Here is a 26,726-nt window from a genome sequence, read left to right on the forward strand (position 1 = left end):
CCCGAGTCTGTGTCCCGGTCTGTGTTTATCCTATGACTTAATCACACAAGTGCTGACCTCCTCCTCGTCCTCGCGGCTCAGGATCACATCAGACTCCCCCTCCTCGGTTCCAGGACCTGGCTGTCACTTGTCATTTTATTTAGAAATCAAAAATGGTTTGGAGGGACGTAGTCAGGACTAGGGTGACCGTATTTCCTTTTGTCAAAACCAGGACACCGTACGGGGGGGAGGGGTTTCGTCATCGACATTGAGCGACTCTCACCTGGCAAAACTTTGTCATGTTTTTCGGTGTCCTGGTGCAATCCGTGTATCATTCGTTTTTCAATATAAAACCAAAATGAAAAAGCGGATAACGATTTATTTTTTCAGTTTTCGATTTTTTGTTTAAATGAAAAATGGAAAAAACGGATAACGGCCGTTTTCCGTTTACGTGACTTATGTGACTGCGATGCCGAACTTTTGCACCGCGTACAGACTGAACCAGGACTGATCCAGGTCTGGGACCAGAGCCAGAGCGGGACCAGGGCGGATCCTGAGCTTTGACTCCGAGCCTCCGCGGGGTCTGAGCCTCAGCTCCGGCCCTGCCTGCCGTGGGCTCTGAGCCTCCGGTCTGGTCCCGGCCTGGTCCCAGTCTCAGTTCCGGTCTCAGTCCCGGTCTGGTCCCGGTCTCAGTCCCGGTCTGGTCCCGGTCTGGTCCCGGTCTGGTCCCGGTCTCCAGTCCGGTCTGGTCCCGGTCTGGTCCCGGTGGTCTCAGTCTCCCGGTCTCTGGTCCCGTCTCAGTCCCGGGTCTCAGGTCTGGTCCCTGGTCGGTCTCAGTCCCGGTCTCTCGTCTCTCTGGTCCCCGGTCAGTCCGGTCCCGTCTCGTCCGGTCTGGTCCCGGTCCCTGGTCCCGGTCTGGTCCCGTCTCTCGGTCCCGGTCAGTCTGGTCTCGTCTCAGTCCGGTCTGGTCCCGTCTGGTCCCGGTCTCAGTCCCGGTCTGGTCCCGTCTCAGTCCCGGTCTGGTCCCCCTCTGGTCCCGGTCCAGTGGTCGTCCAGTCCTGGTCCCGGTCGGTCCCGGTCTCAGTCCCGGTCCCGGTCAGTCTCAGTCCCGGTCTGGTCCCGGTCTCAGTCCCGGTCTCTCAGTCCCGGTCTCGTCCCGTCTCGTCCCCGGTCTCGGTCCGTCCGGTCCCGGTCTGGTCCCGGTCTCAGTCCCGGTCTGGTCCCGGACCTGGATCAGTCCTGGTTCAGTCCGTATGCAGTGTAAAAGTTCGGCATCGCAGTCACGGACGGGAAAAGGTCATTATCCTTTTTTTTTTTCCATTTTTCATTTTAACACAAAATCGAAAACTGAAAAAACTAATCATTATCTGTTTTTTCATTTTGGTTTTGGAGACAAATAATGAAGAAAACTGTTGTTTTTTCATTTAGTTATTTTTGGTTTTATATTGAAAAACGAATGAATGAACGACACACAGATTTGGTGCTTTGAGGTCCCTGACACACTGGACACTGTACACATGGACTCACACTTGTCTCGACCGGAACGGAAAACGGGGAATTTCTTGTACAAAGTCATCGTTAAATACACATTTACGTTTCGACATGTTGCAGACTGACCGACTGTTTGTGTCTCGCTCCTTCTGAGTCACAGACGCTACGAGAGACGATCAGTTTAATGGCCCAATGAAAGAAAATGAAAACCCGGACATTTACATCACTTTATAAAAAACAAAAACAAAAACAAAAAATTTAAATCTGACATGTCTGGGGAAAAATGGACGTTTGGTGACCCTAGTCAAGACGGCCGCCCTAACTATAAAGCGCTGCGGGAAACACTGTGAGGTTGTATAGAGGATTTTCCAAGGAACGAGAAATCCAGCGACTGTCCTTTTTAAAATGTTGCGCATGGGTGAAACCACCTCCCCTCCCCTACAGCTCCTACGTAGAAACACCTCCTCCCTCCTCCTCCTTACGCCACAAACAGGTTTGTTTCTAGAAAACAAGTCCTCATCGCTGCAAATGACTTGTAAACAACTCACTACAGTGTTGGTTAGACAAGACGGAGAAGTGAGGAGCGGGGGGAAGAGCGAAACAGGGAGCAGGGAGAGAGGAGAGGGGAGCGGAGATTCCGTGCGAATGAACTAGCTACAACACGCAGCGGCAAGTGGACTCTTTCTTTGCATTGAAAATTACGTTTTCAGACATAGGATATCGCTTTCGTGTCCTGAAAAACGTTTGTGTCGCTCTTGGAAATAAAGTACGTTTTCATAATAAGCAGAAGTTTCCTGTCCAGGAGTAATTTGTGGACCAGTGCGTCAGTCTTTAGACCCTTCGTCTGCTTCAGTCGCGCCATCGCTGGAATGAATCTCCAAGAATCACCTTAGTTTGGCTTCGCTGCTTTTCCCCTTGTCTTCTTCTTTCATCGACCTCAAAAACTGACTTTCTTTTGCGGCGAACTGCTCCTGGATTCTTGTCGCCATTGCAACAAACTTTGTGCGAACTGCGAGGAAGATATAGGTAAAAAAAAGCTGCTAAGAACTGTTGCGTTGGTGGAGTAAACAGCGTCTGTGCGTCTTGCGTCTGTGGACTGCGTGACAGTCGTACGTAAACCACGTACCGGCGGCGCAGGCAAGTCAGTTACACTAGAAACGTAGGGAGTTTGATTGACAGCCTGTCAGCTCACAGATAACGAGGCAGTGTCGTTATCTATTGGCAAATGTTTAGCCCCACCACGTCCAGAGTTGATGAATTTTTATTCTCTTTTTTTTTTTGGTCATCATAATTACAAGGCGACTGCATCTATAATCTATCACTGACAATTTGAAACAAAAAAAATCCTCCATACAACCTTTAAATGTCCGACCTGATCTGACTTGAGTCTCTTGTGTTGCAGGTGTTTAATGCTCGTACTGCAGAACTGGTCAGTCACCACCAGGTGGAGATCACACAGAGTTTCCCCAAAGAAGGGTGAGTCTGGACACTACGATACTACACTGAAATACACACGAAGCATCCGCTGTAGAAGAAGGTTGCAGAGTGAACTGTAGTATCCCCAGAACTAAAGACAGGAGACATGAGGCTGGACTTCTAACTCAAGTTTATTTACATCAGTACAGACGCAGCACAGAGACATGAACCGTCAGGACGCTGTCAGGGCTGTGAACTTATCAGCTTTCGGTAAACTTTGATTTCAAAAAAGGACTTGCATGTGAATCGTGTATCAGTCCATTTACCCGCTGAAATGCTCTAGAATGGAGGGAATTTATTTATTTATTTATTTATTTTATTTGAGACGGGGGCAGCGCACTATTTTTGCATTAACCTTAACAGGAGAGATGCATTGAACATCAGGTTGCAGCATCAGTGCTAATTTCCACCTGTCGTCCGTGGGCAGATTCATTGATTGATTGTATTTTAACTGACCTTGACTATCAACTGTTCTTGGAGACGTATGTAGCATGTTTTGGGTTTGTGTAAAATTTGTAAAAAAATAAAAATGAAAAAAAAAAAGTTAGAGGGATAATATTCAACCCACACTCTATTTTTGACCCATATTCACGTGTTAATACCAACTGTAATGTAAATACAGACACTTTGTTTCTTGTGTGTGTGTTTTTGTTTGTTTTGTTTTATAAAATTGACACTATTCAGGCAAAAAAACAAAACCAAACATAATATATAAAAGTAAGAAACAGTTGCAATAATTCTGAGCACAGCGGTGGTTCGAGTTCGTGCCGCAGATGGACAGTAAGATTGTCACATTTTTCCCTCTGCCCCAGTTTACAGCCCCGGTGAGCAGATCTTTGCAGGGTTCCCACGATCATGGAAATCCTGGAAAAAATTATGAAAACTGAAATTGTAATTTTCCCGGTCTGGAAAAGTCATGGAATTTTAGTATCTCTTTCACGCAACTCCAGCGTTCCGTTAAGTTCTCATGAGGCTATTATTATTATTATTTCTGAACGTCTGCGTCATTTTGGTTAAAAGAGACGACAATAAATGCGCTGACAGGATTTCTGAATGTTTAAACAGAATTATCCCAAACCATAAGGTGAGTGGAAACAGTTAACATTTCATATTTAGCCCTAAAAGTCTGATCAGTTCTTTAGATTTAGATTTATTGTCATTGTACAAAATACAACAAAACGTCAACAGACCAAAACTGTAGCAGTAAATATGAATAAATATAGACACATTCTCACATCCACAACAATAAAAACATTAGATAAATAAATAGATTATAGCACCGAGTCCCTTCAGGCCTTTTCTCTTTGCCTCTGCTTCTGGAGCTCGTTCACTGCTCGTGGGTAGAAGTTGTCCTCTTTGTGGTCCAGGTCAGGTCCCAGAGTGTGTGAGGTCCTGCAGAAGACTTGTTAGAATGTTTGTTATCTCATCAAAAACAGACCTGGAGTTGTGTTTTGTCTCATTCACACATGTTTGAGTAACTCTTTATTATTAGTCTACATCTCCACATCTCAAAATGCTCCGTTTTCAAGCTCCTTTTACCTTTAGTTCAGTAGAGATTGATGTTTCCAGGGCTGAAATGATCCAAAATATTCTAGTGAAGGTGTGTGGTTTAATTTGGCATTTAGATTTTGCACATGTCTTTTTTGTTCTACACATGTAGATGCTGTAAAGGCCTGGAAAATTCACTTGAGGTCATGAAAAAGTTATGGAAACGTTTTGAAATTTTGTCAGTGAAGTGGGGTTAGAGAAGTGAGAAACCAGGATGGTCTTAGAAAGCTGCTTCCACGGGTTCCTCATCCTCAGAGCTTTAGATCCTGATTCCGTCCCTCGCTCTGTGTTCCAGGTGGGTGGAGGCCGACCCAAAGGAGATCATGCAGTCCGTGTACCAGGTGATGGAGAGAACCTGCGAGAAACTCCACCAGCTCAGAGTGGACATCTCCAGAATCAAAGGTCTGCGCATCAACAGACTCCACCGTCTTTCCTGCGATCTTTAAGACTGTTTACAGAAGTTATTACAAAAGCCCGACCTCCTGACTCGGTGTTTCTGCTCCACAGCCATCGGAGTGACCAACCAGAGAGAGACCACCCTGGTGTGGGACAAAGAGACCGGAGAGCCCCTCTACAACGCCATCGGTAACAGACTCACAGCACTGTCTTACTAACCCCCGGTGGACACTGACTGCAGGTGTGGGGAGGTTCAGATGTGGTTCAGGTTCGAGGTGGTTCAGGTGCTGTTCAGTGAGGTTCAGGTGTGGTGCGGTTCAGGTGCAGGAAAGTTCAGGTTTGGGGCGGTTCAGGTGCGGTACAGAAGCGGGGCAGTTCAGGTTCTGTGTGGTTCAGGCTCAAGGCAGTTCAGGGGCGGTTCAGGTTTGATGTGCTTCATATGCAGGGCGGTTCAGGTGCGGGGAAGTTCAGGTGTGGCGCAGTTCAGGTGCGGTTCAGAGAGGTTCAGGCCTTTGGAAACCACTTTCTCATGCATTTGGAAACCACTTTCTCCAGCTTTTAGAAACCACTTTTTTATTCTTTTAGAAAACACTTTCTCGCGCTTTTGGAAACCACTTTTTTGCGCCTTTGGAAACCACTTTCTTGTGCCTTTTTAAGCCACTTTCTCGTGCTTATGGAAAACACTTTTTTGTGCCTTTGGAAACCATTGTTTGTGCTTTTGGATCCCACTTTCTCACGCCTTTAGAGACCACTGTCTCGTGCTTTTAGAAACCACTTTGTCACGCTTTTGGATACTGTGGCTGTCTATAATGGGTAAGTAAAGTGTGCAGGGATATTTTATTCTGAAAATTCATCCGATCTGTCATTTCTGCTCGTGTGATTTCCTGTTTTGCTCATATGATTTTGTCAGCTTGATGTCAAAAACCGCCACGATGTCCAGCAAAGATAGACTTTCTTGCGGATTTTTCTCCAACCCGCACGGAGGTCAGTGTGGCAGGGTGCTACTGATTTTAACGACCGGGATCCTCACATGTCCCGAACCGCACTGTACCTGCAGTCAGTGTACACCAGGCGCCGGGGGGCTGTATTCTGCTAAATTAAGAGTCATCACCTTTGAATGTAACTTCACGAACTCTTACCTGCAGATTTAGGAAGTCTCCCTCTTCACTGCAGAAAAACTGTGGGGTAGAAAGATTTATCAGTTGTTTGTTTTTCCAAAATGTGCTAAAAAGAAAGACGGGGAAATACAGATAAATTTGGCTGATTTATGAAGATGACCAGAGCAAAGTTTAAAGGTTGTATGGAGGATTTTTTTTGTTTCAGATTGTCAGTGATAGATTATAGATGCAGTAGCCTTGTAATTATGATGACCAAAAAAAAGAGAATAAAAATTCATCAACTCTGGACGTGGTGGGGCTAAACATTTGCCAATAGATAACGACACTGCCTCGTTATCTGTGAGCTGACAGGCTGTCAATCAAACTCCCTACGTTTCTAGTGTAACTGACTTGCCTGCGCCGCCGGTACGTGGTTTACGTACGACTGTCACGCAGTCCACAGACGCAAGACGACGCTGTTTACTCCACCAACGCAACAGTTCTTAGCGGCTTTTTTGACCTATACCTATATCTTCCTCGCAGTTCGCAAAGTTTGTTGATGGCGACAAGAATCCAGGAGCAGTTCGCCGCAAAAGAAAGTCCGTTTTTGAGGTCGCTGAAAGAAGAAGACAAGGGGAAAAGCAGCGAAGCCAAACTAAGGTGATTCTTGGAGATTCATTCGAAGACTGAAGCAGCGACTGAGTCTAAAGACTGAACCACTGGTCCACAAATTACTCCTGGACAGGAAACTTCTGAAAACGTACTTTATTTCCAAGAGTTAGTCAAACGTTTTTCAGGACACGAATGTGATATCCTATGTCTGAAAATGTAATTTTCAAGGCAAAGAAAGAGTCCGCTTGCTGCTGCGTGTTGTAGCTAGTTCATTCGCACGGAATCTCCGCACTCTTCTCTGCACCCCTTTCCTGCTCCTCTCCCCGCTGCCCGATCCGCTCTTCCCCCTGCTCCTCACTTCTTCTCCGTGCACGAAATGTCTTGGAAGATCCTCTATACAACCTTTAAGAAAATGTAGCTTGTTGTGACTGCCTCCAGGCTCCACTCAGACTCAGCTGTTGCTTCAAGTTTAATCTTCAGTTTTCGTCACGCTCACGAGCTGATATCTGTGTGTGTATTTTGTGTGTGTTGTGTGTGTTTTGTGTGTGTGCAGTGTGGTTGGACCTGCGAACTCAGTCCACGGTGGAGAGACTCATCAGCAAAGCTCCAGGACGCAACAAGAACCATCTGAAGGTGAGTCTGACACTACACAAAGTCACACGATCTTTTACGTTCTGTAAGATCTAGAAGTGTTTTTATGAGGCAGAATTTTGTCAGCGTTGGGGAGAAGCTGCAAAGATCCCAATAAAAATGTACATTACTGTGTTTTTATCTACAAATGACCAGGGGCGTAGTGGGCGTGGGGGTTCGCTGTCCACCCACTTCTTTCGACGTGAGACGTAAATAAATAAAGTTCTATAAAAAGACTGTTTTTCTGTTACTGTATGTTTGATGCCACAGAAAAACTGCACTGATGTATGTGGAGCCCGTGGCCTGTACCCACCCATGATAAAGTGCACCGGGTCAGCATTATTGTTCATTTTCTTCTGTATACGCTAAATCAACAAGTTAATGTTGTGAGTTGGGCAGAGGCGTCGTTCCGGGGTGGCAGTTGTACTTGGTAATCAACACTGAATCTCTCTGAATGGAAAATGCTGAAATAAAGTGGCCTGTTCTCGGACCCGTCCATCTTTTGCGCTTCTTTCTAGGACACGCACTGAGCCTTCCGAAAACCCCACACTGGAAACGGTGAAAACAAACTGTACAGGCTCATGATGTCTGCAGGACTGTTCTATAGTGACCTGAACCAGGACTAAACCAGGACTAAACCAGGACTGAGTGTCAGGACGGGCCCGGAGGTGCACCTGTGTCTCTCTCTTTCTCTCAAGTTCAAGATTAGACCTGTTTTAGTCCTGGTTTAGACCTTGTTTAGACGTGGTTCAGTCCTGGTTTAATCCTTCTGTTTTCGGCCTGTTTTTGTCCTGGTTTAGTTCTGGTTCAGTCCTGGTTTAGTCCTGGTTTAGTCCTGGTTTAGTCCTGGTTTAGTCCTGGTTTAGACCTGGTTTAGACCTGGTTCAGTCCTGGTTTAATCCTTCTGTTTTCGTTCTGTTTTCGATCTGTTTTTGTTCTGGTTCAGTCCTGGTTTAGTCCTGGTTTAGTCCTGGTTTAGACCTGGTTTAGACCTGTTTTAGACCTGTTTTAGACCTGGTTTAGTCCTGGTTTCAGTCCTGGTTTTAATCCTTCTGTTTTCCTTCTGTTTTCGGCCTGTTTTAGTCCTGGTTTTAGTTCTGGTTAGTCCTGGTTTAGTCCTGGTTTAGTCCTGGTTCAGTCCTGGTTTAGTCCTGGTTTAGACCTGGTTCAGTCCTGGTTTAATCCTTCTGTTTTTGTTCTGTTTTCGGCCTGTTTTAGTCCTGGTTTTAGTTTCTGGTTCAGTCCTGGTTCAGTCCTGGTTCCTGGTTCAGTCCTGGTTCAGTCCTGGTTCAGTCCTGGTTCAGTCCTGGTTCAGTCCTGGTTCAGTCCTGGTTCAGTCCTGGTTCAGTGATGGGAACATGTGTATAATAGTGTACATTTATTTTTATTTTTATCATATCAGAAAGTCCCATTGAAATTGCGTCTCATTTTCAGGGAGTCTATCTTAAATAGTTTGAGGATCAAGAGTTCACATGTCGCATCTAGGATTTCATGACAAAACCAGGACATGATGCAGTTTGAATGTGCCCACACCCTGCACCTCAGGCCGTCTCCCTCACCGCGAGAACCAGGTCACGAGCATCTTTTGAGTCCAAGTCTGTCGTAGTTCTGTTGTTGTTTTACTATACGGGCAGTGTTGGGAAGTTTACTTTTAAAATGTATTCCCCTACAGATTACAGATTACAGTAGAGCCAAGTGACAGTGGTACAGGAGGAACAGGAGCAGCAGATCCTCACACACAAGACTAGAACCTCTCCACACTTCACCAAAAACATTTTAATATAGAAATCACACCGGAGAATAAGTCACAGGAAACAGGAAAAAAACTCGTTGACCCAACTTTTTTGTATTCCGCTGTGTCCACATGTGTTAGTTGATGAATTGATTTTTAGAGTAACTATTGTATTTGTCAGCATCACCTCCAGTCTCTCTCTCTAAAACCTTCAAATCAGGCAAGAAATCTCGGGGTAATAATGGACTCAGACTTGAACTTTAACAGCCACATCAAATCAAAAACATCTGCAGCCTTTTACCATCTAAAAAAAAAAACAGCAAAAATCAAAGGTTTACTGTCTAAATCAGAGTTGGAGAAACTTATCCATGCGTTTGTCTCCAGTAGGTTAGATACTGTAATGTTCTGCTCACTGGTCTCTCCAAACGAGCTGTGAGACGCTGCAGAACATCCAGAACATCCAGAACATCCAGAACATCCAGAACATCCAGAACGCTGCAGCTCGGGTCCTGACTCGAACTAGGAAGTACGAGCACATGTGTCCTGGTCTCAGGTCTCTGCTCTGGCTCCTGTGGCTCAGAGACTTTAAAGCAGCTCTGTTTGTACAAGTGTCTCCATGGCCGAGCACCAAAGTCCATCTGTGACATGTTAGTTTCATATGAACATCTCACACTCTGAGGAGCTCAGGGACCAACTCCTGCTGGTGCCCAGAGTCACGACTAAACAAGGGGAGTCAGAGTTTCAGGTTCATGCAGCTAAAACCTGGAACAGTCTGAACATGTGAGACAGACTCTTCTGTGATGCTGTTTAAAATCCAGACTCAAAACATTTCTGTTTAACTGTGCAAATAACTGAAAGGTTTTTCATTCTGCACTCTTCTCTCCAATTTATGTCTCTCTTTTTTAATTTTAATCTTCATGATTATTTATGTTTTGATTTGTTTTTATTATGATTTTAATGAATTTCTTATTCTGTAAAGCACTTTGAATTACTTTGTGTACGAATTGTGCTGTACAAATAAACTTGCCTTGTATTTGGAAGAGAACGCACAATGAACTTTAAAATAACTCTTTCAATCTTTACCATTTTCTTTTTTTTCCCCATATTAGTTTGCCATTTTTTGCATAATTGTTCTTTAAAGTCTGAGGCTTCTTTAATGAACTGAAGTGTGTTTTTATCTCGGAAAGTCAGGATTTTGATGTCAACAATAACCAATACCTGATAACTTTCGAAAAAACAAAACACTATACTTACTTACGAGCAATAATGTGAATGTTTTGGCTTCTATGATCCGTCGGTGTTTGCAGAGTCTCACCGGTGTTTTTGTCCCCGCAGCATAAGACGGGACTTCCCATCAGCACGTACTTCAGCGCGGTCAAACTGCGCTGGCTCCTGGACAACGTGGACGAGGTGAAGCAGGCGGTGGTCAGCGGCAGAGCCATGTTCGGAACGGTCGACTCCTGGATCATCTGGGTACGTCACACCGAACAACGGACCTCGACTATGTCCCATTTTAGACAATAACCTGAATCACTGTTGCTGTATTGTCGTAAGAAAGTTGAACCTGAACTTTTGCATTACACAAAATTGACTCGTGAGCATTTAGCCGCTTTATAATGTTTTCGCCTCCTCAAAAACAGGTCCAGAGTTGTGTTTTCTCTTTATTATTGTCCAAAGGATTCTCGAGACGCTGTGAGTGTTTTCAGTTTGAAAGAAGAACTCTTATTTTACCTGAATGTTCTTTAGTGTGGCATTATAGGCTTCTTATCTCCATGGACTTAGGGCCATGTTCTAAGCCAAGATCTGACCTGTAACTTGGAGCTTTAGCAGTGCCAGACTGTGGAAGTTTCCTGGTAAAGAAATAACAGATCTCCATGGAAACTAGCAGGCGGTAAATAAAGTTAGAGTTCATTTTATTTGAACATTTGTTTTAAAAAAAAAGGTATGAAGGCACAACAGATAATCTCCATAATCTCAGAACATGTACATTTAACTAAGAAAGACACAAACAAAATAAAGAGCAAAAACAAAATTCACATGTTTTTGTCAGATGAAGAAAAGAGGTAAAAAGGTAGAGCGCTTCACTGGGTCGTAAAAGAGTTAAAAAATAGCAGCAAATGGGTTAAAACATTAGTCTTTAAACAGAAAGTTGCCCTTGTTGGAAAATGTAAACGTGGACGAGGTACAAACCCGAGGCACTTCGACTGAATATATTAAAAGTCTTTTATTGCATGAAGTGACGCCAATGGGTTTCGACCAGCGAGATGTTCTTCGTCAGAGCAAAGTCACGCATGTTGTTGCCTGGAATTGCCAATTTCTACTGAACAAAAGGTAAAAGGAGCTGTTAACATGAGAACTATTGCTACGTTCAGACTGCAGGGCTTAACGCTCAATTCAGATTTTTTTGTGAAATCCGATGTTTTTTCGAGGTCGTTCACATTTCCAGTTAAATGTGACTTGTATGTGTCTCCAGTGTGAACATTAAACGGCCCAAAAGTGTCCCACATGTGACACTGGAGACACGACGACGTCAACCGCAGCGAGCGTCTCTGTGTTTACAGAAGTTGTCCAAACATGGACGCAGCATCGAGCACCTGGAGATTTTAAAGTTCCTCTCGTACCGGAGCCAGAACATGAACAACTTACTTGTTTTAAGGAGGAGATTGAGAAGGAGAAGGACGAGGTTTTTGGTCGTGGTGTTTTGTGGTGAGTGGAGATGTGCTTCACTTCAGTCACATGGAGTTCATTAACAATTTTCGTATGAAGAGAAGAACGTTTGTGTACATTTGTGTCTTGTTGATAACGTGTAGGTGGATGAATGCACTTTGACCGTTCAGACTGAAGTCACATGTCAAAAGATCAGATATGTATCAGTTTCAGGAGCACATATCCAAGTGTCCTGGGTCAGATTTGAAAAAATCGAATCTGTGTGGTTCAGACTGTCATTACAAAATCAGATCCAGGAACATAGGGGCCAAAAAATCAGATTTGGATCACTTCAGGCTGCAGTCTGAACGTAGCCTATTGTGATGTAGACAGACTGATAATAAAGTTTTACTCAAACATGTGTGAATGAAACAAAACACAACTCCAGGTCTGTTTTTGAGGAGGTAACACCATTCTAACAGGGCCAAAAGAGTCACAAGAGTCAGTTTCGCCTAATATAAGACCTTTAATCATATGTATCGTATTTTTCAGACTATAAGACGCACTTAAAATCCTTTAATTTTCTCAAAAATCAACAGTGCAACTTATGTATTAATTCTGCTTGTGTTACTGACCTCGAACCGATTTTATACATGTCACTCAAAAATCTGTCAAAATGTTTTAGTATGATTTTGGAAAGCTACTAGAGCCGCACCGCTTGATGGATTGTCGGAGCGTTGCGGGGTAATCAGGAGCCTCACGTGATTAAAATCTCTGAAAGTTTTCACATGAACAGACTCACCATCAGCAGCACATCCTCTGTCACAGAAAGAACACTCATATTCCACTGAGTCGTGTCGTTTAGTTCGACACAGGCTGAACCGCATCAGTGAAACAAGGAGCGAACAGTTTTTTTCAGAGTTTATAGTTTATGCAAATGAGTCATGTGGTTTTCAGTTTAGTTTCTGTAAAACGTAAACAAATGTGCTCAAAGCTGCATTAAACACATTATTACTCAATATATATTTGAATCATTCTCGTAGGAAATAAAACAAACTTAAATGATCCACACACATTCACCAAGACAGAGAGACAACGCCGGGCGAATTACACCACGATCTGCCGCTGGATCGTGGACGCCTGGACTAAGGATCAGACTCAAGTGTCGTCCGTTTGTTTCTCTTAATGCTCCTTATAATCCAGTGCAACTTATGTATGAAAATAGACGAGAGAATTCAACATTATTCATATTGCGCCTTATAATCTGATAAATACGGTATCTTCATGAAGACAGAGTTGTTTTACGGTGTTGTTTCTCTGTTCAGTGTCTGACCGGGGGCAGAAATGGAGGCGTTCACTGCACAGACGTGACCAACGCCAGCCGCACGATGCTCTTCAACATCCACTCTCTGAGCTGGGACCCCGAGCTCTGCAGGTCAGAACTCCACACGCTTTTATACAAGAAGATCTGCTCACGTCAACATGACTCAAGTTCACTGATCTGGATTTGAGTTGGCTTTTTTTTTATAAGTTAAGATTTATTTGAATCAAAATCAAATAGTTTTTTTTTATCAATGATCAGCTTGAGTCTTGTAATGTATGTAACGATGCCCAAATCTCTCTGTACGATATTTTCACACTATGCATCTCACGGTACGATACAAAACTGAATAATACAAAATTTAATAATACTTTTTTCTTTTAAACTGCCCTGACAAGCAGATGTAAAAGTGCAGTAACAGTTATTTCTTCGTGGCAAAAGGAGAAATACAATTTGTCAACTGGACAAAAGTTTATTTTGGTTGAAGACGTTTTTCTGAGCTCGTCCAAGCTGCTTCTTCAGTTCTGGTCAGACGCTGGTGGACACTTCCTTATATCTGTGTGAAGGGAGGAGCTAACTACACTGAAACTACTCTGAAACTAACACATCTACTTGTTTACAGTTTCTGTTTGTTAGTTAAGCCTATTGAACTGCACTGACTTTGGGGTCTTATTAGCAGAATCATTCAGAGGCGTAATGGAGCTTTCACACTTCTGGACCTGACCTGACTACACCTGTGGTTCTCTTTGCTTGTTTAGATTTATTTCTGAGGATGGAGTTTTACGCTTCTGTTCAAAGATGGATTATCTTTCCTAACAAAAATAGTCTCTTTAAATTCCCTCTTAAACCAGTTCTTTTCTCTGAGATCTTTACCTCACTGTCCTCAAAAGAGCGGCCCGTGGTTTTTAGGTGGAGATGCACAGAAGACTGGGGTCCTGTGTTGCTCTCTCGTCTGTGTTGGTAGTAGGGATGGGCATGATTAATCGATTAATCAATAATTGATCATTAAGAATTTCATCGATTACGTTCATTTTAATCGACAAACCAACTGTAGGTTGCTGTGTATCGTGATCAAACAGGTGTGTACATGTGTCTCTGCATCAGAAGGAGCGAGACACAAACAGTGGGTCAGTCTGTAACGAACCGAAGCACAAATGTGGATTTAATGATGATTTGTTCAAGAAATTCCACACTTTCCGTTGCGTTGGGACAAGTGTGAGTCCATGTGCACAGTGGATAAAGCAGCACATATGTTTCTGTGTCCAGTGGGAAAAAGTTTTTCCAGGTGAGAGTCGCTCAATGTGGATGACGAGGCCCCGCCCCCCTCCCCCCGTACGCTGTCCTGGTTTTGACAAACACAAATCTGGTCACACTGACCTGTATTCACCTGAGTCATGTCTTTTAATCCAACACAAGTTGAACCACATCAGCGACACAAGAGCTGGAGTTTTATCTTCACTTAGTTTATGTAAATTAGTGATGTGGTTTTAAGTTTTGTTTCTGTGAGATTTGAACAAAACTGAATTAAACACATTATAATGTCAAACAGCTGATGTGGCTCTAGAGTCGTTATGTTTATATGTCGTAAAGTTGAATTTATTTATGCAGATTAGTGCAGATAGTAATAATAATGATGATCATTTTAATATAAAAACGTTAATGATTAATCGATAATCGATCGTTAATTCTTCCGACGATCGATTAAGAAAATTTCATCAAATGCCCGTCCTTAGTTGGTACAACACTGAAGAAGCAGCTTGGATGAGATTTTTTTCCCATATTGCTCATCTCTAAATTATATAAGTGAGCTACACTGCAAAAAACAACATCTAGTCAAGTTAACATGACTTGAATAAAGAAAGTTTTGTCATGATTTGAGTAAATTTCACTTGATGAGTAAAATTATCCACCAGTGGAACAAGACTTTTTTTTTTTTACTTTAAATATGAAAATACATCTTGCGACACTTAAAATAAGAAAAACAACAACTTTTGCACTTAAAATAAGAAACAAAATTGAGTGTTGCTTTGAATTAAGAAAAACACACTTATTCCACTGGTGGATAACTTTACTTGTCAAGTTGAATTGACTCAAATAAAGTCAAATATTCTTCCTTTAAGTCATTTTAACTGATCTAGTTGTTGTTTTTCCAGTGTAAAAACAATGACACAGTGTGGAGCCTGTATCTGTTTTCGTATATTTATTTAGAGAAGCGTTTTACAAGGCTCCGCTCCGTCTGTCCTTAAACCTTTATCCCGGGTTTGTGTTTTATCTCGTCTTCTGGTGTTTGCAGGTACTTTGACGTTCCCATGGAGATCCTGCCCAGGGTCCGGAGCTCCTCTGAGATCTACGGCCACATGGTGAGACCTGCTGCTGCGGACGATTCAGCCTCGGGACGATACGACGGGATTATTAATGTTTTACGAGCGAGTGGGCGCCTGGACTTATGTGACCGCTGGTTTTATGCGCCGTGATAAAACGTTTATTTAAGTCCTATCTCCGCCTGATAAACGAGAACATCAACTCGGGGCATCCGAACATCTCAGTCTGATTAGAATCTCGGTTCATCTTGGTTCAAAGTCTCAACTATAAGGCCGGGTATCGTTCAGAAGCTGCCGATACGATACATACCTCGATACGATACATTAAAGGTTGTATAGAGGATTTTTTAAAGAAATACAGCAACAGTCCTTTTTCAAATGTTGTGCATGCGTGACACCACCTTCCTCTTCCACAGCTCCACAAGTAGAAACATCTCCTCCCGCCTCCTGACTCTAGAAATCACTCTTGTTTACAGCCAGCGCGTTCAGAATTACTGCTGAAGTGACCTGTCTAGAAATAATTTAACGACCGGCACGTCAGTTTTTAGACTCTTTGCTTCATTCGCGCCATCGCTGGAAGAGATCTCCAAGAATCACGTGTTTGGCTTTTCTCCTTTTCTTCTTCTCTTCTTCTTTCAGTGACATCAAAAACGGACTTTCGTTTGTGGCGAACTGGTCGTGGATTTCGTCCATCATCTCAACAAACTTTGTGCGAACTGCGAGGAAACTACAATTTAAAAAAGCCTCTAAGAACCGCTGCATAAACCAAATAATCCCTGCGCATCAGTTACACTAGAAAGGCAGGGAGTTTGACAACCTAACAGCCAATAGAAAATGAGGTAGCCTTGTTATCTATTGGCTGATGTTTCTCTGCCCTCACTATGTCCACAGATGACAGATTTTCATTCTATTTTTATTTAATCAGCATAATTACAAGGCTGCTGCATTTCTGTAAGGGTATTTTAAACTTTCATTGACAATTTGAAACAAAACAAAAAATCCTCCATACAACCTTTAAGGCTTACTTTTAATTGAATTTTTATCGCGATTTTGATTTGAGTGTCAAAAGATCTCCAAACTCATATAATCGAGTTGAAATGATAAAGATTAACCAAGTTTAATTTGGGATTTTTAAAAATTTAAATAAGTATATTTATTTTATTTTTTTAAATATAGAGACTGTAGAAGAGCTGGATATATGGGTCAATGACATGATGCCTAAATGTTCTGTCCAGTTGCAAAATCTTGAGTTAAAAAAGGTTAAAATTTCATAATAATTCACCACATATCTGTAAGTACCTCTGACCTCCATGGAACCAAATCATTTTTTTTGGAAATCATTAGCTATCATGCATGTTTTTTGTAACCAGACTGGCGCCACCTAGTGCCTCCGCTCAATTTCATTTCTCTCCAGCAACTAGGTCAGGAATCAAAATACAATAATACAATAATAATAATACAAAAACCCTGGAAGTTGTAGACCGCGCTCCAGCAAAGAGGTGTGTGGAACAGCACAACAGTAAACGAAGCTGTTGAGGTGGATGTAGACGAAGACAGACATTCTGTGTTGGCGACGATTCCCGAGATCGAGGATTTAAAGCCGGAACAAAGAGAATGTTTGGTGAATTTTATCAAGGGGAAAGACGTTATTGTTCTTCTTCCTACGGGATTTGGGAAAAACTTCATATATCAGTTAGACCTGTTAGCGCCGCATTACAAACATCACGACCAAACAACAGCGATTGGTTAAATAAAAAAAGTGCCCGCCTACCGTTGAGCGAACGAATCCTAATGCTGCGAGGTCACACTGTTTCTACAAATTGAAACCCTTCATATTACTCAGAACGTAGATTAATATCCCAACCATGCTTTAGAAAATAAAACAATTTTAACGTGATTCTTGGTCACACCACATGACATTTTTTAAGGTCGTGGCCAATTCATGTACATAAAAAATAAAAAAAAATAAAAATGCTTAATATTAATACCTCACATTGTAAATATTTGTTAAAATTTTATTTTTATTTTAAAATTTGGCTGTTAAAAATCCTTATACATTATTGACCCATATAGTTCATGTTCAAACTATATTTTATTCATTTTATGTTTTATACATCGCACAACTGCTCTAAGGTTCAGATTTGTTGCCTATATTTATTTTAAATTTGAAAGTTTTGCGTAATTATCAATAACAAAGTGTTTTATTTTGAGAGAGAAATGCTGAATAAATGCATCGTGTAACTAAAAAAATAATCGTTTGAATAATCGTGATTTCAATATTGACCAAAATAATTGTGCTAATGATTTTTTCATAATAGAGCAGCTCTACCCATACATATTCAATACAGCGAGCTTTCGATTTGATACGGTATATTTCAAATCGATTTAATACGGTTCAATAAAAATAATGGCTAAATCATTGCTGTGATACTAAAAGTCTTTGTGAAAACATTTTTTGGGCAAAATTCATAAGAAACACAAACATTTTAATCATCAAAACAGTGAAAATGTCAAATGTGTCGCATAAACGAGTTTCAATTAATTTAGTAAAATACACGACCGGTCAAAAGTTTTAGAACACCCTAATTTTTCCAGTTATTTATTGCAATTCAAGTCGTGCAAGTTCAGTGAAGAGCTTGAAATGGTACAAAGGTAAAAACTGAACAGACAGAGGTAAAAAAAAAAAAAAAAGATAAAAGAACAAAACACAAGTCTCAGGAAAAAAGAACAAAATGGTAAAACTTGAAAACCTGCAGTGTCCAGACTTAAACCCATCGAGCTGAAGACTGAAGAGTGAAGCAACCAAGAAGTGCCGCACATTTATGGAAACTTCTGCGACAGACTTGGGAAGAACTTTCTCAACAATATTTGATTTGTGTTGAAAAAAGAACGAGCCGCGAGTGTGTTCAGCTGTTCTGTCTGACAAAGGTCGACACACACGTCAGTCAAAAGTTTAGAAAATGTTTTGGTCGACAGGAAGGAGTAAAAAAACTGGAAAAAGTGTGTTGTTCTAAAACTTCTGGACCGGTAGTGTATACCAAAACCAACCAACGATATCCATACTGTATCATCACATTAAACTATACGATATATCGATATTTAGATGTTTTTGCACACAACTACTGAACTACAACTGAGCTGAAAGGTAAAGAGAAAAGGTCAAGCATTTCACTGCGTCATAAAAAGTTTAAAAATAACAGTACATGTGCTTTACGAAGGTTAAAATTTGACGTCTCAACAGAACGTAGCCCTGACTGGAAAATGTAAAAATGGGCCATAATATTATACAGTGTTGGGGAGTAACTGATTACATAACTCCGGTACATGTAATCTGAGTACAAATTATGAGTTACAGTTACTGTTTCAGTGAGTGGTAATTGGATTACAGTTATTTTATTGAAATAAACTGATTACATAGTGGTATGTTCCTGTTTTCACATTTGGGGCTATATCCTTTTTTTTTTTTTTTTCTCAGTAATTCCACTCATTGCCGGACACTAAACCAGGTCTAAACCAGGTCTAAAACCCGGTCTAAACTAGGTTTAAACTAGGACTAAACCAGGACTAAAACCAGGTAAAACCAGGTCTAAACCAGGTCTAAAACCAGGTCTAAAACCAGGTCTAAACCAGGTCTAAACCAGATCTAAACCAGGTCTAAACCAGTCTAAACCAGGTCCAAACCAGGTCCAAAACCAGGTCTAAAACAGGATTCTAAACAGGTCTAAAAACCAGGTCTAAAACCAGGTCTAAACCAGGTCTAAAACCAGGTCTAAAACCAGGTCTAAAACCAGGTCTAAACCCAGGTCTAAAACCAGGTCCAAACCAGGTCCAAACCAGGTCTAAACCAGTTGTAAATCATGTCTAAAACAGGATTTAACAGGAGTAAATCCTGCTGCGCAGACTGTGTTTCTTCTTCTATCAATAATATTTTTAATTTGGTTCAGTAAAGACTCGGCCTTTTTATTTTCTTTTATCAGACAAAACTTCTTATGTGAAGATTTTCTCGTCTTTGCTTCTCTACAGCAAATCAAGTAATCCAAAGTATTCAGATTACATTACTCACCTTAAGTAACTTAATGGATTCCGTTACAAACTACATTTTGGGGTGTGTAATCTGTAATCTGCAGGGGATTACATTTTAAAAGTCACCGTCCCAACACTGATATTATATAATATTAAAGTCTTTTATCTCATGGAGGAACGTGAAGGTGTTTGGACCAGCAAGATGGTCTTTGTCGGGACATTTTCATGACCCAGTGAAGCTCTGTACCTTTTCTCTTCCTCTGACTTCTTGAGGTTTGGTTGCAGTTTATCGTTGAGCTGGAAGGAAGTTCACCTTTTGACCTGGTTTATGGTTAATCTCTCTGTAATTACTGGGCCGATTCAACTTTGTACAGTAAAATGAATTCTCAGGAAACACTTAAGAATCCATTTTGTGTAAAGTGTGATGTTCCTGTCAGTGGTAGGAATGTAAAAATAACTAGAAAAGCAGTCAGAGAGCGCAGACCTCCGCCAAGGACTACAGTCCCCCTCATATTAATTGTGTTTTCCATAAATATTTGTCTCATATCTTTCAATTTGGAATATGAAAGAGGATCCCATTGTCCATCCCTGAGTCAAATTTCATGGGGTTTGGTCAATAATTAACCCAGATATTGAGAAACAAAATTTTTGGCCCCATTTACCACAATGTTAACTAAAATTTCAAAGTGATCCAGAATCCAGGATTTCTTCCGGATCACCCCCAAAATGAAATCACTTCTTCCTTTTCACATTTCCAACAAATCCTGAAAATTTCATCAAAATCGGTCCATAACTTTTTGAGCTACGTTGCTAACAGACAAACAAACAGACAAACAGAACAAACAGACAAACAGACAAACAAACAGACACAACAAAACAGACAACAAACAGACAAACAAACAAACAGACAAACAAACAGACAAACGCCGGCAACAACATAACCTCCTTCGCGGAGGTAATAAAATATCGAGATTAGGGGTGTGCAAAAATATAAAAAAACGATATATCGTGTCGTTTAATGAGATCTTGTTCCATCTCTAAATGAAACTCTTCCTTTTTTGTTTGTGTTTCCAGAGCGCTGGTCCTCTGGCTGGAGTGCCCATCTCAGGGGTGAGTCTTTTATTATGACGTTATTGGTTTGTCTGGAATGTTTCACAGTGTGGCTTTAAACCATTTTGTCTTAGTGGAGACCAAACCAGGCCAAGTTACAGGTCAGATCTGTGGAGGCGACCCCTCTCACAGTCAAAAATATGTTTTTATAGGGATTTTTCAGCTCTAAAGCCACTTGTTATTTAATAAATGTAAGGCAGAGCTGGATCAGGATATTTTTCTAACTCATTTTGATAGATCTTGATTTCTGATTGTATTATTTTATGATGAAATAAAATGTAAACACAATAAAACAATACAAAATTTACCCTTATTCACATTCTTCTCAAAGACTCAGACCCATATAACACACAAACTAAAGTAATCCTAATACTCGCTCCATGATACGATTCAATATCCCTTAAAACCAGTGTTAAAAGTTTATTAAATGAGAGTTTTTTATAATGTAGCGTAAGAAAACACATTGGAATTTCACGTTTCCAGTGCACTAAACATCAGAATGTCATTGTCTTTTGAATAAATCTCGTTTTCAGGTCACAAAATTCAGCTTTAGTTCAATAGTTCAAGAGCAATCTGTAATTTATAACGATTTTACACCAGTTAGTCACATATCCTGAGTGTTATTATTATTATTATTATTATTTTAAGTAGTGTCTATAAGTGATGTGTATTGAACTGGAGTGTGTTCCAGTGTTTGGGGGATCAGTCTGCGGCGCTGGTGGGTCAGATGTGCTTCAGCGAGGGACAAGCCAAAAACACGTGAGCGAAGACCGTACGGTGTTTAAGATCATCTGTGAAAGACACTGTTATTCACCTGATTTGAACTGTCACGTGCAGGTACGGGACCGGGTGTTTTCTGCTCAGGAACACTGGAACTAAGGTGAGTGGGAAACGTTGATGTAGAAGCATAAAGTTTAAGACTGTTTAAGAGTTAAAACACTGTATTTGCTGCTGGTGTTTTGTGGTGCAGCCGCTGAAGTCCGAGCACGGCCTCATCACCACCGTGGCCTACAAACTGGGCAAGAACCAGCCTGCCCACTACGCTCTGGAGGTGAGTCTGCGGTCAAACAGAGCAACTTTCACACAAATGTACTGTGTGGGGAAGCTGGCCCAAGTGGTCAAAATGAGAGTCCAGTGCAAAGTTGTCCTTCACCAAACCAAATTCTTTATTGGATCCTTCCAAGTCGTGGGCAAAATTATATACATATTTACAAAAAAAAGAACTGTGCTTAACTAAACAAAAGCAACAGAAAATAACACAACAAAAGAAAATACCCACAGGCACCTGGCTGCACTGATGGTGACCACCTCCCTACTGATTAAACTGCCTCTACTTATACACCCCCCAGAGAGGAAGTCCCTCCCCCTGGGTTCACACCAACTTACGGGGAAAACTGTAGCAATTTCCTTTCCTTACTGGTGCTGCCTTAAATTATTTTCTGAAGCCTAATCCCCCTTTTAAACTGAACAGTGCTCCAACTTAACTAGATACACTGAAACCAAAATTCTAATAACCCATTTGATAAAACAAAGAACCATTTCCGAGGCTTCCCTCCACATGGTCTGGGCCAACACCTCCCCCTGAGCCTATAAATATGGCTGCCAAAGGACACGCCCCCTCTTTTGTTCCCAGACCATGTGGAGTCACAGGTAAAGGTGGTAAGTTTAAACAAAAATGAAGGGATATAACCAAATAAAATGAATTTAAAGTAACTGTGTGAATGTGATCAATTAAACAAAGACTAAATAAAACAAACCCGGGATAGTTATTATTTAGCTGTTTAGTTGATATAGATGTAACTGAACTAAGGTGAAAAATGGGGACAAAGGCCGTCTTTGTCACATACTGTGAGTTTAAGAGAGAGTGGCGTTCTTAAAAATCAAGGTACATAAGACATATAAAAAGGTATCTAAAAGGTATATAAACCTCAACATAGTCCCCAGTACCCAGGCGAGTTCATCAGCTGGTCCCTGTGTCTGTCCCTCAGGGCTCTGTGGCCATCGCAGGAGCTGTGGTTCGTTGGCTCAGGGACAACATGGGCATCGTGCAGTCGTCCGATGAGATTGGTAAGATCTTCAGCTCCAGGAGATATCAAGGTTTCTATAGGCGAGTTTCAGCTGACGTCATTGTTATTAAAAGCCCGCGTTGCTGCTGGGAAATATTTTGGTCGGAGGCAAGAAACACGATAGCGTCAAACACAGTGCGTAACCTCGCGTATTTATCCCCGATAATGGTAAATTCCTGCTGCATTATCGGATGCACAAATAGAAGCACGGAAGAAGGAAAATGTCTTTTTCGTATTCTGAGTGAAAAGAACCGCTAACGGTGAATTAAACGACTTTCAAACATCCGCAGAGCAAACGTAGAAGATCCTAACAAACTGTGGACTCCAACAAGTTCAACAACACATCGAGACTCTTGGAGGTTTTGCATCTTTTCTGCTGTGAATGGCCCAGGAGTTTCCACCAAGTCATTGTGGATATCACCAACGTGAATATTTGTCCAGGTAGTTGGAGATTCTGACCAGAAATTTGGTTTGGTTTCACCTTTTGTCGGGGTTGAAAAGGGTGATTTGTCGTCCGTCGATGTTTATGACCAATTTCTGGTCAAATGGTCTTGGGTCCTCTGCCGTTAGAGTGGATAAATAACCGGGATCAATACCCTTTACGTGCTTTCTCGCTCCGTCCGTCATGTTGAATTAGTGTTTCTTGCCGCCGACCAAAATAATTCCCAGCATGCAACGCGCGCTTTTGTCAACAATGAAACTGGCCTATATTGAACCCTCGCTGTGGCGTGTGCTGTACTCACTGTGTTCTGTTTGTGGTCTGGTTTCAGAGAAGCTGGCGGCCGCTGCAGGAACCTCCTACGGCTGTTACTTTGTGCCGGCGTTTTCAGGACTCTACGCCCCCTACTGGGAGCCCAGCGCACGAGGGTGAGACGCCCGAGGACTTTTATTTACGTTTAAAAGCAATGAAGACACTTCATGTAGTTCTGTGTCAGTGGCAGAGTTGGGCGGTATAAAAAATGTTATAGCGTTAAACCTTCTCAGGATTTTACAGGGGTTTACAGTCCCTGATAAAAGTCTTGTCTCGTATCCATTTTGTAGAAACAAAAGCTTATAACCTGACTTTAAATTAATCGATTGGATTTAAAAATGTCTCATATGAAGCTAAAACCCTCCCAAATTATGTTCAATAAACTAAAATAAATTTGCTTCACTGAAGAAAGATTGATCATTTAATGATCACAGAAAGGTCAGATTTTGGCAAGACAAAAGTTTTGTCGCCTACAGAAAATTGAACAAATAATTTACTTCAAATACAAAAATATGTTGCATAACGTCAGTGAATGAAGTAGTGGTGCTGTGAGATCCATGTTTAATATCTTGTATGACTCCATGAGCTTGAAGGACGCATCCATGTGGTTCCACAGTGATTCATACAATTTGTTGATGAAGTCATCAGGAATAGCAAAGAAAGCGTCTTACAGCCTCCCAGAGTTCATCAAGAGTCTTTGGTTTTGCCTTCCATGTTTCCTCTTTCATTCTACCCCAGACCTGCTCAATGATGTTCATGTCTGGTGACTGGGCTGGTCAGTCCTGGAGCACCTTGATCTTCTTCGCCTTGAGAAACTTTGATGTAGAGATAGAAGTATGTGATGGAGCACCATCCTGCTGCAAAATCTGACCCTTTTATGGTTGGAAATGTAAGAGGAGCTAATACTTCTTGATATTTTAGGATATTGATATTGTCTTCCACCCTGCAAATGTCTCGCACACCCCCAGACTGGATGGAACCACAGACCAGGCTTTTTCTGCCACCAAACTTAACTGTTTTCTGGGTGAATCTTGGATCCATGTGGCTCCAGTTGGTCTCCTGCAATATTTGCGGCGGCTGTGATGTAATTCAACCGAGGATTCATCTGAGAAATCCACCTTCTGCCACTTTTCCAGTGTCCATCCTTTTATCAGGCTGTGGGCCTTGGCAAATGCCACACGGTTTTTTTAATTGCCTTTTGTTTAGTGCTGGTTTCTGTGCACTGATTCGACCATGGAGGCCATTTCCAGACAGAATTCTACAAACTGTTGTGGTTGACACAGGGACTTGAGGTGACCAGGCCTGGTGGAGTCTGCTGCAGTGGAAAAGGGGCTGGACTTGGATTTTTGAATCAACAAACGGTCCTCCCGAGCAGTTGTCTTGCGGCGTCTGCTGGACCTGGGCTTGTCAAAAACATCTCCAGTCATTTCAGATCTTTTTCTTATTCTTTGTACTTGACGCTGAGACACATTGAAGGTGTCACCACCTCAGCAGTGGATCTGGTCTTCAGCCTCTTGATAATTAAGGCTTTGGTCTCAGGGTGGATCTTAGGCATGTTGTCAGAGGTCAAGTTGCAGTTGATGTGAAGGTCTGGTGTGCTGAGGTTCTTTTTATACACACCCACTAATTGATTGATCAGTAACTGATCACAGGTGAAGCTGTAATCTAGGATTGGGTGCATCATATGACAAGGCCACTTGTCATATGACAAGGCGACTTTTGTCTTGCCAAAATCTGACCTTTCTGTGTTCATTAAATGATCAATCTTTCTTCAGTGAAGCAAATTTATTTTAGTATATTGAGCATAAATTGGGAGGGTTTTAGCTTCATATGAGGCATTTCTAAAACCAATCGATTAATTTAAAGTCAGGTTATAAGCTTTTGTTTCTACAAAATGGATAAGCAACAAGACTTTTGTCAGGGACTGTACAGTATTACCGTATCACCAAAATGTTTTAGTATGACTTTGGTAAACTACAAAGCCACACCGCTGTACCGTCTGTGTGTACGACCTGCAGACTTATCATTTCTGAAAAGTTTCACATGAACCATCTCCAACACGACACAAACACAGAACAGACTCACCATCAGCAGCACATCCTCTGTCACAGAGAGAACACTCATATTCCACTGAGTCGTGTCCTTTAGTCCGACAGAAGCTGAACCGCATCAGCGCACAAGGAAAGAGCTGTTTTTTTTTTTTTTATCAGAGCTTACAGTTTATGCAAATGAGTCATGTGGTTTTAAGTTTCTGTAAAATATAAATAAATGTGGCCTGAAGCCAAAATGCTGCCAAATTGCAAAAGTATTAGTTTTTTTTTTTGGGCCGGACTTGTCATCTTGTCTCGTTTGTCCCTTTTATGAACGGAACAAAACTAATCGAACGTCGTCTCTCCACACAGTTAAAGAAACATTATAAACACTGTTAGTTTTAATTCATGATAACATTGAACTGAAAACACAAGCACACATTGATTTGTGCTGAGCAAACCACATTAGGTATCAATAAATTATTATTAATATTAAATCAGGTCGTTATGCGCCGCAGATTTTTTTTATGACGGTAATGAAACTGATACTGCTGCTACTTTTTGATACCACGAGATACTGTAGTACTGTAATACTGCCCAACCCTACTCTGTGGTGGCTTGGTAAACAGGTTCACTGTATATATATGTGTGTATGTGTATGTATACTATGTATGTCTTTGTATATGTATATGTATATGTATATGGTACATGTACAGTATATGTATATGTACAGTATATGTATATGTATATGTACAGTATATGTATATGTACAGTATATGTATATGTATAGTATATGTATATGTATATGTATATGTATTGTATATGTATATGTATGTTTGCGTGTTGTGTGTTTTCAGGATCATCTGTGGACTCACACAGTTCACAAACAGAAAACACTTGGCCTTTGCTGCTCTGGAGGCCGTGTGCTTCCAGACCAGAGAGGTGAGTCCTGAGGACCGGACACACACTGAGCATGTGCAGAATACAGACATAGTTCTGTGTTTAACCCTGGACTCTGTCTCAGATCGTGGACGCCATGAACCTGGACACTGGGCTGGAGCTGTCTCAGCTGCAGGTGGACGGAGGCATGACGTCCAACAGGCTCCTCATGCAACTGCAGGCGGACATCCTCTGCACCGCTGTGGGTGAGTGTGAACATCCTCTGCACCCAAACATTAGAGTCCCGTTCCTGTATCATTTATTAAAGGATCAGTCTTTCCTGTGATAAACCTGCACTGATCACTCAGTCTAAACACTCCGGTGAAAACTGAAGTGATCCGAATCAGATTTTTTTCACCCCTATGCTCCTGTATCTGATCTTTTAATGACAGTCTGAATGACACAGATCCGATTTTTTTCAAACGTGACCCAGGACACTTGGATATGTGCTTCTAAAACCGATATACCATATTTTCCGCACCATAGGTCGCACTCAAAAGCCTCCAACTCCATCAAAAAACGACGCCACACGCGCGCCACACAATCCAGAGCGCCCTG

At 41.6% G+C, this 26,726-nt stretch overlaps 1 protein-coding gene across 6 annotated transcripts in view; it reads left to right on the forward strand.

Moving 5' to 3' along the window:
• Positions 1-26,726, forward strand: part of LOC110159956 (glycerol kinase-like) — a 58,310-nt gene that overhangs the window by 12,897 nt on the left and 18,687 nt on the right. For all 6 annotated transcript variants that reach the window (XM_055153004.1, XM_055153001.1, XM_055152991.1 and 3 more), the window contains exons 2-16: positions 2,873-2,946; positions 4,790-4,896; positions 5,002-5,079; positions 7,153-7,232; positions 10,297-10,434; positions 12,933-13,042; positions 15,222-15,288; positions 20,347-20,382; positions 21,074-21,141; positions 21,220-21,262; positions 21,353-21,433; positions 22,371-22,449; positions 23,219-23,315; positions 26,087-26,171; positions 26,254-26,374. In XM_055153004.1, the coding sequence (XP_055008979.1) occupies positions 2,873-2,946; positions 4,790-4,896; positions 5,002-5,079; positions 7,153-7,232; positions 10,297-10,434; positions 12,933-13,042; positions 15,222-15,288; positions 20,347-20,382; positions 21,074-21,141; positions 21,220-21,262; positions 21,353-21,433; positions 22,371-22,449; positions 23,219-23,315; positions 26,087-26,171; positions 26,254-26,374 (1,264 nt within the window). The remainder of the gene's footprint in view (positions 1-2,872; positions 2,947-4,789; positions 4,897-5,001; positions 5,080-7,152; positions 7,233-10,296; positions 10,435-12,932; positions 13,043-15,221; positions 15,289-20,346; positions 20,383-21,073; positions 21,142-21,219; positions 21,263-21,352; positions 21,434-22,370; positions 22,450-23,218; positions 23,316-26,086; positions 26,172-26,253; positions 26,375-26,726) is intronic.

Source organism: Boleophthalmus pectinirostris, unplaced genomic scaffold, assembly GCF_026225935.1.
Source record: "Boleophthalmus pectinirostris isolate CB_2022bp ecotype Guang Dong unplaced genomic scaffold, ASM2622593v1 HiC_scaffold_1, whole genome shotgun sequence".
Taxonomy (NCBI): domain Eukaryota; kingdom Metazoa; phylum Chordata; class Actinopteri; order Gobiiformes; family Gobiidae; genus Boleophthalmus; species Boleophthalmus pectinirostris.